At 47.2% G+C, this 11,520-nt stretch overlaps 1 protein-coding gene across 8 annotated transcripts in view; it reads right to left on the bottom strand.

The window, feature by feature from the left end:
* Positions 1–11,520, bottom strand: part of DPF2 (D4, zinc and double PHD fingers family 2) — a 34,250-nt gene that overhangs the window by 7,400 nt on the left and 15,330 nt on the right. For 4 of the 8 annotated variants that reach the window (XM_015411952.1, XM_015411956.1, XM_015411954.1 and 1 more), the window contains 2 exons: positions 2,068–2,205; positions 1,100–1,231 (listed from right to left, as the gene is read on the bottom strand). In XM_015411952.1, the coding sequence (XP_015267438.1) occupies positions 1,100–1,231; positions 2,068–2,205 (270 nt within the window). The remainder of the gene's footprint in view (positions 1–1,099; positions 1,232–2,067; positions 2,206–11,520) is intronic. The other 4 variants (XM_015411953.1, XM_015411957.1, XM_015411955.1 and 1 more) reach the window with 1 other exon arrangement.

Raw genomic sequence — 11,520 nt, 5'->3', positions numbered from 1 at the left:
TCACTGGGGGTGTGGGGGGGGGGGTTGTGGATTTCCTGCATTTTGCAGGGGGTTGGACTAGATGACCCTGGAGGTCCCTTCCAGCTCTATGATTCCATGATTCTAACGTCTCCCATGATGAAACTCTCAGGCAGCAGGTGCTTCCACACCCACAACCAACCAGTTCCCACTTGAACAGACCACTCTCTCAAGTTAAGAAAACAGTCCCAGTAACAGTGTTCCTTCTAAAGCTGAGTTAGTGTGAGCTAGCTCACAGTTTTTTAGCCTCCAACTCAGGAAGGATGGCTCCGGAGCAAGCTAATTTATGCAGCAGCCAAATCGCTCGCTCACAACTTTAATGCCCAGTAGCTCACAAAGTAGAATTTTTGCTCCCAAGACTCCACAGCTTAAGAAGGAGCATTGCCTAGTAACGTGTAAACTAGCCCTGAAAAGTTTTGTGGTTGGGGCCATTAAAAAAAAAAAAAGCTGCTCAAGAATGAGACGGATGCAAACACAACAATTGAGGAAACAAAAAATGGGGTAGGGGGTGTTTCTGCTGATATGGTCAGTGCTGCTGTCGATGCCCTAGTTGACCTCTGGAATGGAGAAGTGACCTGGACAACCAACCCGACTGCACCTAGGCACCCTCTCTCAGGTCAAAGAGCCTGGACAGCCTCTTGGTTTACTGAGGGGCTGCAGGCGATGAAGGGAGATGGCGAGAACGATGGTGGAGAGAGACTTGGGACAAATCTGACAAGGCACGTGCTAGAGCGCATTTGAAAACCTACTGCGTGGTGGAGATGGCGGCAAAGAAGCAGTACTTTCCCGCCGCCATTGCATCCGCACAGTGTAGACCTGCAGAACTCTTCTGGGTGGTCGGGGGCCTACTGGGTTCTGGCCAGCGGGAGAAGGCAGACCGCTCTGCAGCTCGCTGTGACCATTTTGCTAAGCACGCGGCAGATAAACTTTCTCACATCTGTTCTGACTTGGGACTCTACACGAGCCGTCAACAGGATCGGATGGTCCAGGGTACCCTACTTTTTGGCAGGTGATGAGGAAGATATTCTGCAAAGAAAAACCAGGGGCAGGATCCGGTTTCCTCCATTCCCCAGTCACATACCTGATCTCCCACAGTCAGAGCATGAAACCAGCTCCTCCGGCTGTCCCGTTTTCTTATTGATTTTGGAGTCTCCCAGGCAGAAATCGCAGTAATTGTTGGGCAAGGCCAAACCATCGGGGCCCTTCTTGGCTGCTGGGAAATAAGCCATTTGCAATGGACAAGTGAGTCGTGGCAGACAACAACACCAGGTCCAGGTCTGCAAAGAGTTTATATGTGAGTTCTCCCACTCTGCTTCTCCAGTGTCTCCTCAGCTTGCTGGCTGGCTCTTCTACCCTCATCCTGTCTTCCTGACACTGACTGCCTGTAAAACTGTAGATTTACTTTAGCAGAACACTGCTGGCATCTGAAGGCCTAGCTTCAGAAAGGCCCAGTAACTCAGCCTTAGCTCTCACGTCTTTCTTCCACCCTTCCTCTAAGAAGCTCAGGGCAGAATACATGTTTCTCCCCTCCCCATTTGTTCTTCACAACCACACTATGAGCTGGGCCAGGCTGAGAGGGTGACTAGTTAGACTCGCCCACTGAATTTCATGACTGAGTGGGGATTAGAGTGGGGACCTGAATCAAGGTTCTCCTGGGTCCTGGTTACACTTAAACCACCGGGCCATAGCCCTGACTGTGACATGGCTGCACACAGTGTTGTAACTGTGCACCACAGAGCACAACGGGGTGGGAAGTGCAGTGGGATATACGATGCTTAATTTCTAAAATGAAAGACCCCAGGGGCTCAAACGTGCCAGCAAGACATACCCCTCAACCTTCAAGACAGTTCTCCTAAACTGATATGCAAAGTTTGTTTGGGTATATGAAAAGCACTCTGCACACACACAGAGGCACTCTGATTTTGTGACAGCACTTCTCCTAACACTAACGGAATATCAGCCTCTGGCTCAAATTAAGTCAGGGTGGAGAGAAGCTGCTACAAAAGAGTGAACTTGTCATTAAGAGCCCCAGAAGGAGAACAGCCTCACTTTTTTGCTCCTCGGGTCTCTGAGAGACAGGCGTGGGGGGCTGAGAGTCCTCCTTGTCCTCCCCTTCCTCCTCAGCCAGGTGGGAGTGTGCGTAGTGGTAGCTCAGCCCAGGCCGGTTCTTGTAGCGCTTCCCACAGACTGAAGAGAAAGAAATTTGAAGGAAACACAAAGACACGGGATGAGCAGCCCCAGCGGCCAAGGGAGCGTCTCCATCTCCGCCCTCTCAACGAAGCTCACCCACAATCCACTGACACCTCCCCAAAATGCAACGCTCACCCAGAAAATTGCAACTGAAAACTGGAAGGCACCCACAACAGGATAAACCCCAAGCGCCCGTCAAATGGGTGGCCAAATCACATTCAGATTTCTAGACACACCTGGTCTTCTCTTCAATGTCACACCCTGCACGTAACAGCATACCTTGTAACCTGTGCCTGGTTTACAGTCCCAGAACTCCTTTCCCCCATGTCTTCTGCTTCTTCCCTTGCAGAGGGCAAATTGGCTACTACACAGCCACTTGTATTACGAACTGAAAGCCAGGTAAGGTTTATTTTAAAAATAAATGAATAAACAGAACAATGGTTCTAGACCTCAATAAAGAACTTTGGAGGGGGGGAAAAACATGAGCTGTGTCCAGAGTCAGAAGGAAAATGCTGAGTGGATATTCAACAACTTGTACATTTATAGAGTTATTATGGCAATGTGCCCAGATCTCAGGAGACAACTTTTCTATATGGTGAAAGCAGCCGTCAGAAGGTGCTCTTAGCTGCCACGCACGGCTCTGTGCCTGCCTCACCCTTCCTACGTCTCCAGTTAGTTTCCTGCCCTCATGGGGGGGAAAAATTGGGGGTGCTTGGATCCCCGACTCAGAAGGCACATGTCCTTCAGGACAGGGACAAGCAATACCCCTCCATTCACCAACTCAGTAACCCAAACTGAGCCACTCCTGAAGAACCAGTAGCAAGCCCCAAACCTGGAAACTGCCAGGACTCAGAAATGTAAGGCAGAACCTGCTCAGAGGGGACCACCCCCTTTCCTGGCGCTTTCCGCTTAAGCGAATGGGCGAAAGAAACAGATCCCTTCTAGAGTCCATTAAGCTCGCCGCAAATGTTTCTGCACAACAACTGGAAAGTTAATTTGCCAAAAAAAAAAAAAGAGTTATGACTCTCTTAAGGCTTGTATAAACACAGCTGATTAAGGACGGGGGACGCGATTGGCTCTGTCCTCTACTGCTCTCTCCGCTTCTTAAGAGGCTTAGTTGAAGGGGGAGAAGCATATTCGGAAGAGGCAGGAAAGGAGGAACAGGAAATGGCTTCAACCCCAAAGGAGCTCTTGTTCAGGTACAGTAGGAGGGGGACCTTGCTCCCACTCCTAAAAGGACAAAGGGCCCCCCATCAGGAACATAGCCAGCCTACACACATCTAGAACGAAGAGGCATCTATTCAAGGATTTCTGACCCCAGCACCTCTCCTTTTAGCAAACTACACCACACGGAAGGTGCCTGGCAGTCAGATCCCCAGCTTCCCTAAAGGCATTTTTTTAATTTGATCCCTAGGAGATTGTTTGGCTACTTCTGGGTAGTGGTGGAAGAAGCGGGTGAGCAACTGCCATGCACCACCAGTCCAACCATTTCAGAGATTAACCCAGATACAGACGAAGTGGGCTGTTGTGTGGCTCAGAACTGTCAATGCTGGAAGAGGATCTGGAGCCCATTGAGCCCCATATCCAACCTGCACCACCAAGGGCCACCAGCGGAAAGTGAAGCTGCTGGCAATCCACGCCAGCAAGCCAATCCGCAAGGTGGTGCTAGGGAAAGCTGAGAGGAAAAAAGAAGTCAGGGGTGCTGACCAAACTAATCTGGACAGGAAACAAACCCCATTTACAGTAATGACCCTAAGGGTTAGCAAATCCCATTTATGCACTCCAGGGAGATTATTTATTTAATTTATTTGATATATACCCCGCCCTCCCTGCCGGGGCAAACCCATCATTCTGGAACCGGCAACTTGAAAATTTTCAGGGGTGTGTATGTGGCACACATACGACCACTGGAGCTTTTTTCCCTGACACCTGCCTAACATTTCTTGGAAGCCCTTTGGACAGGCAACTAAATCACAGGTGCATTCTGTACGGCACCCAGTACAATGCTAGCATAAAGTGAGTCATACAGTAGCAGTAGCTGCAGCTGTTCTCCCAGCAAAGAATATTAAAAGGTACAAAACACCACTCAAGATCTGTCTGCCTCCTGAGCAGCAGACCACATTTTAAATAATGGTGCCAGCACGCGTCAAAAAGAATCTGAGAACTGCAATGGATTCCATGGTCCCTGGACTGAGGATCATGGATCTTTCCTGCGCTGCCCTCCTTCATGTAGAAGAAGAAGAGGAGGAGATTGGATTTATACCCCGCCCTTCACTCAGAGTCTCAGAGTGGCTTACAAACTCCTTTCCCTTCCCCTCCCCACAACAGACACCCTGTGAGGTAGGTGGGGCTGAGAGAGCTCTTTCAAGGACAGCTCTTGTCAGAACTATGGCTTGCCCAAGGTCATCCAGCAGCTGCAAGTGGAGTAGTGGGGAATCAAACTCAGTTCTCCCAGATTAGAGTCCGTGCACTTAACCACTACACCAAACTGTAGTCCTTTCTAACCCTGGAAAAGCTTATTCCTGGGGCCGCAGGACCCATGTGGTCTTATAGCCACAGGAGATGGGAGTCTGTAGTTGGGAAAGGGATGAAATTGCCCTGTTTGTATGTTTCACCAGTGCAGGTGTGCTGATGGAAGATTTCACCCCCCCTTCCATTGCAGCCTCCCAACCTATGCAGCTATTAGTCCACACAGGTCTGTGATCCTGGGAATAAACTACCTTTAGATCAGAAAGGACTGGAGTGCGGGGGATCAACACAGGAAAGGTCAGTGCCTTCCACTCAACGGTATATATACATACAAATACAGCTGTTAAGTTCAACTCATACTGGTGCACATTTAATTATCTAAGTACAACACATTCTACAATGAAAACCAACAACAGCAACAACTTCTGTCGGAGCAATACAAACAAACGTCCCTCGTCACGTCCTAAAGGAGGCATTTGTTAGCAGCTTTCACTTTGGACGGCGGGTCTTTCCTCCTACTAAAAACGTTAAGCTACATGCCTGTTTTGTAAAAACGTCTAGTGGCTTCCCATTAGAAAGAACTGATGTGGAGAGGCTTTTATTTGTGGAGAGAGATGTCTCTCAGGACGCGACGAGGGATGTAATACATCCCGGAGCTCGTGAACTATTCACACAGATCTGGAAAGTCTCACTGGACATTTTTTCTCTCTCCCTTGTTCTATTATTTGTACTGCTCCGACAGAGATTGTTGTTGTTTCTCATTGTAGAATGTTTTGTACTTAGATAATTAAATGCACACAAGTATGAGTCGAACAACTGTGTGTGTGTGTGTATATATGTGTGTGTGTGTATATATATATATATATACACACACACACACACACACACACATATATACACAGTGCCTTTCACTGACAGATAGCAAGATCCAGCCCCTCTAAGAGGATCAATAAACATTAAAGGATTACTAATATATAAAATGTGTTGTTAGATGTGATACCAGAAAAGACTAAACGGACTCCTTTCCAGTAATAAGAACATGAGAAGAGCCCTGCTGGATCAGACCAACGGTCCATCTAGTCCAGCATCCTTTCTCACACAGTGGCCAACCAGTGCCTCTGGAGGGCCAACGACAGGGCATAGAGGCCAAGAACTTCCCCTGATGTTGCCTCCTGGCTCTGGGATGCAGAGATTTAGTGCTTCTAAAGGTGGAGGTTCCCCTCAGTCACCATGGTTAGTAGCCACTGGTGGACCTATTCTCCATGAAGCTACCCAATCCCTTTTTAAAGCTGTCTGTGCCTGTGGCCATCACTACATCCTCTGGCAGCAAATTTCACATTTTAGTCATTCTCTGTGTAACGAAGTATTTCCTTTAGACCATTCTGAATCTACTGCTCATCAGCTTCATTGGATGCCCTTGAGCGGGGGTGTCAAACATGCGGCCCGGGGGCCAAATCAGGCCCCCGGAGGGCTTCTATCAGGCCCACAGTGGAACTGGCCATCTTCTGCTGCTGCTGCTGCTGCTGCATCATCATAGGTTTGCAGCTTCTGGAAACACACCTGAACAGCATACTCAAGATTGCAACAGCATAGACCTTTTGATGCAATAATTCAGAGGAAGAGGTGTCAGTTATCAGACACTGTTAGATAAACAAAATATTGCAAGAGTGCTAATGTTTTAAGCAGGTTTTTATTTTAAGTTAAAAAAACCCTTTGTGTTTGTGTCCTTTATAAAGTTTATATCTCCCCTACCTGGCATTACATTTTATGACACACATGGCCCGGCCCAACAAGGTCTCATTTATGTCCGATCCGGCCCTCATAACAGATGAGTTCGACACCCATGCCCTTGAGTTCTAGTATTTTGGGAGAGGAAGAAAAATTTCTCTTTTTCAGTTCCCTCCACCCCATGCATAATTATTATTTCAGAATTGTGTTAGCGATGTAAAACAGGGCATTATCCTTCAATTTGTATTAAATCCTTTTTTGTCTGTTTCCAATCTTATCAGTGATGTCATACACTGTTTAGACTAAGCAGAATGCAAACCAGAGACACGGCATTTTTTATTTTATTTTTTGGTACAGTGGCACCTCACCTACAGAATGCCCTTCCCCTGAGGCTCACCTGGTACCTACGATACTCTCTTCTAGGCACCAGGCCAAAAGGTTTCTGTTTACCCAGGCTTTTAATTAGGGGGCTGATCTCTTGACACCATTCCTATACTGCGCTTTTAGCCTGAAAACTCTTAAATTCATTTTAAGCTGCTCAGTGATTTATGTTTTTGTGTTCTGGCTGGGTTTTTAATTCTGGGTTTTAATTAACAAGTTGTTTTATTTTGTAAGCCACCTCAGGCAGGTTCCCAAGAAGGGCGGCAGAAACATTTTCTAAACAAACAACCCCCACTATTAGTTGGAGATTTTTGTTGTTGTTGTTGTTCAGTCGCACAGTCGAGTCCGACTCTTCGCGACCCCATGGACCAGATCAAGCCAGGCCTTCCGGTCTTTCGCCGTCCTCTGAAGTTTGCTCAACTTCATGTTCGTTGCATCTATGACACTGTCTAACCATCTCATCCTTTGCCATCCCCGTCTTCTTTGACCTTCAATCTTTCCCAGCATCAGGGTGTTCTCCAGTGAGTGCTCCCTTCTCATTTGGTGGCCAGAGTATTTTAGCTTCAGTTTCATTATCTGGCCTTCCAGGGAACAGTCAGGGTTGATTACTTTTAGGATTGACTGATTTGATCTTCTTGCAGTCCAAGGGACTCTCAAGAGTCTTCTCCAGCACCATAATTCAAAAGAATCTATTCTTCGGCGCTCGGCCTTCCTTATAGTCCAACTCTCACAGCCATACATGACTATTGGGAATACCATTGCTTTGACCATGCGGACTTTTGTTGGCAGGGTGATGTCTCTACTTTTTATTAGTTGGAGATACTTTGTATTAATATCTGTGGGTGTGTTCAGTGCCACCAAGTCACTTCCAAATTCTGGCGGCCCTATAAATTAATGACTTCCAAAACATCCCATATCCAAAACATTTCTGTATCGGCCACTCAGCAATGTCCATTTATACGATCATCTTTTTGGCTGCCTGAAACGTGTGTTCGCTATGATCAGCTTCGCTTGCCTGCTTCATTTCATGCTCCTCACCCAAATATTCCAACAGTATTTGTATTTAATACTATCCAACGTATTTTATGGAAATGTTTTAAAAGCTGACCTCGCTGGGGAAAACGGCAGAAAACACCCAACTGATTTTATGAACAGAAGTACTGTAATTATCCCAAATGTATTTAAAAACAACACACACCTCTATTTGAATACAGAGAACCCTACTTTAGATAGAAATCTCCTTACAGCAGCTGGGCAAAAGGGAGTACCGAAACATTCCAAGTCAACCAGAGTGCCTGACTACAGCCCAGAACATTATGTTTATGAATTAATTGGCCTGCCCCTGTTAAGCTCTGGCATAGTTTTGTATGTCTGAAACCATTATTTCTGAAACAATGTGAGACAAGATTTAACGATACAAGCTATCATTCATTTCTTGTTCAGTTTGTACTTTTGAGGTACCCTTTGAGCTAAATGCTTTATAAAACATAGGTTTTTCTTGAAAAAAGAATGCCACCAATCACGATTATGGCCACAGGCCACCATGACAAGAAGCCAGAGGCAAAGAGCTGAAAGGGGTCACTATACAGGGCAGAGAAAACTGAAGACTCATGCTCTGGCCTATCATTAACAGAGCTCATCGAGTTCCAAGGCCTTTTGGACCCCGAGGCTGCGTTAATACATTACAGAAAAGGAAGCGGCATCCCTGGCTCAAGGGCAGCGAGCCCCCCCCCCCACACACACACACTTAAGACAGAAAAACGACATTATGGGAGAGTCAATGAATTAGTAGACTGACAGCCTACCCTTGTTGGCAGCTGGAAGCAGAGAAACTTGCAGAGGACAACCCTAAAAACCTCACTCTTCCCTTTGGGTGCTTCTTTGACTTCTTCATGCTTAGAGGCGATGCTTGGATTTGCCCTTGGGGGAACTACTGGTGGGAAGCATTTGCACCCTGCTGAGTAAGTGGAAAAACTGGACTGCTGCTGGTAGGAAAAAAGTAGAGCTTTCTTTGTGCCACGCTGGGCAGTGGAAGGTGAGAAGGCTTCGTTTGGAACTGGTATGGAGGGGAGCAAGCACAGACTTGCAGTACAAATCCAGAGAGTGTGTTTCGTCTGGCAAGTCTGGTCTGAAGCAAGCCAATTCTGACCTGGCTTAGTGGTTTACATGTTCAAACTTCACATTCTTGTTACCTGTCTCCATTCCATTTTTTTAAAATTATTATTCTGTTCCTAAGCAGCCAGGGCAGGGCTAATACCAGAGCAGCCACCTGGGATGGAGGAAAAGTTAGCCTTCAACAATGGTCCCTCATGTATCAAGCACAGCTATGGTTGCCAACATGCCTGGAGAATAAAAATGTCCTGTTCTTTTACTAGAAAGTTTAGTATGTGGAAATGAGCAACTGAAGCTTTTCATGGCATGCAGGTAAATCAAATCACCAGGTAAATAACTTCCCTTTAAAGGGACAGGACAATGTTCTCTCCTGGTAGCAGGCAACCCTAATCATGCAACAAGCACAGCAGGTAAAGCATAAAAAGGTGGTTGAAGAACCCACAGCTTCAGATAACTGCTGCAAGTAAACCAAATCGTACAATGCAGAAGTCTCTCTCTCTCACACACACACACACCATCCACCACATACCACTAATCAGCTACTCAAGAGAGGGGCACTTTCTTGACCCCAAATATAACAGCCACACCCCAAGCAGAATCCATGCACAATCTTCCTAAGGAAATGTCGCTGGGGCAACTCTGCAGTACCAAACATCCTCCCATGCAGAACCTGTCAACAGTCGTTCACTTGGGCAACTGCAACAAGTCAGAATCGCCTCTGGGTGATGAACACATTCACAGAACTCTTGTAGTCCATAAACGGCTACAGTTAGCTATGTACACGCAGGCAGGAAAATCAGGAGTACATTTCATCCCACCCTTCTTCCAAGGAACTCAGGTCTGAGGCAAGTTCGTCTCTCTCCTAAACTCCACTTTATCCTCACAACCACCCTGTGAGGTAGACTAACTGGAGAGAGGCTGGCCCAAGGCCACTCAGTGAATCGCACTGGGGTTGAGACCTCGGCCTTTCCTTTCTGAACCTGACACTTTCACCCTTACACAGCACCTCTCTAAAAAGTCTTGTGACCTAATAATCCCACAAAAATTACTTGACAGACTGGCACGACAACACTGGTGCCCCACAGGAAGGGAAAGAAAAAAGCCCAGAGTCACACTGCGGGAACGAAAACTCTTCCTAGCTTCAGTGGCTCAGAAATGAAGAACGACACCCTATTTCTGCACCAGCTCTAGTGAGGGTAAGGGCACTCTAGCCCCCTTCGCTGGCCAGGAGGCCCAGAACCCCTGGGAGTTTGCATTCCCATCCTCCCAGGATGGAGTGGCACAGCAAGGAAGAAGCCAAGCTTGGCTCCTGCCACTGGCCAGAAAACACGCATGGGGAAGAGTGCTCTGGCTCCTTTCCCTGGCTGGAGGCCCAAAGGCTGCTGGGCAGCTCCCCCATCTCCATCCCAGCAAGACTACCTAAAGGGAAAGCTCAGCCTGGCTCTGACTGGGCCTAAGTTTCAACAGCAAGACATTCTCCATCGCAGGAGGCTGAGAAGGCTGCAGGTGGCTGTCTTCATTCTACAGCCCTTCAGAGGAGCCAGGAGGAGGGCACTGCAGAAACTGCTCCAGAGCAGTGACATCAGTCAACGTTAACTCGTTCTTCCGTGCTTTGACAACTTTTGAAATGGACGTGCAACTAATTCATGGACCAGATCACGCCAAGCCTTCTCGCCAATTTCCTCGCAACTAATTCATGCACCAAATGAATAAATACTAAATACTGCCTTCAACGGATCTCCATCCACTCCCTGCTCCCTCTGCCACTTTTCCATTGTGGGTCTTTTGTCTCTGTTCCTGAAAATCAGGACCCATATCTTAAGAACATAAGAAGAGCCCTGCTGGATCAGACCAGTGGGTCCATCTACTCCAGCATCCTGTCTCACACAGTGGCCAACCAGTGCCTCTGGAGGTTCAACAACAGGGCACAGAGGCCAAGGCCTTCCCCTGATGTCACCTCCTGGCACTGGGATTTAAAGGCTGACTGCCTCTGAATGTGGAGGTTCCCTTTAATCACCATGGCTAGTAGCCACTGATAGATCTATCCTCCATGACCCTATCTGATCTCCTTTTAAAGCTGTCTATGCCTGTGGCCATCACTACATCCTCTGGCAGTGAATTCCATATTTTAAACATGCTCTGTGCAAAGAAATATTTCCTTTTGTTTGTCCTGAATCTACTGCCCATCCGCTCCACTGGATGCCCTTCAAGTTCTAGTTTTTGGGGAGGGAGAAAAAGTTCTCCCCCTGTCAACTCTCTCCACCCCGTGCTTAATTTTATAAACCTCTATTACATCCCTCTCCTTAGTCATCTCTCTTCTAAACTGAAAAGTCCCAGACTCTTCAGCCTTTCTACATAGGGAAGGTGCTCCAATACCCTGATCATCTTAGTTGCCCCTCCTCTGTACTTTTTCCAGCTCTGCAATGTCCTTTTTGAGATACGGTGACCCGAACTGTACGCATCTTTTTTTCGTTTAAGTACAACACCCAACATGGCACTGCAGGCTGAATTTTAACACCTGTAAGCAGCTTGGAGAGAACACGTTTGACTGAAAAGTGAGATACATCTGCAATAAATAAATGCAATTTCTGGACACAAGCAGCTGACTTATAACCACCCTGC

Source organism: Gekko japonicus, unplaced genomic scaffold (assembly GCF_001447785.1).
Source record: "Gekko japonicus isolate JY-2015 unplaced genomic scaffold, Gekko_japonicus_V1.1 scaffold563, whole genome shotgun sequence".
Classification (NCBI taxonomy): domain Eukaryota; kingdom Metazoa; phylum Chordata; class Lepidosauria; order Squamata; family Gekkonidae; genus Gekko; species Gekko japonicus.
Note: the sequence above shows the minus strand (reverse complement) of the source record. Positions and strands in the feature narration are given on the sequence as shown.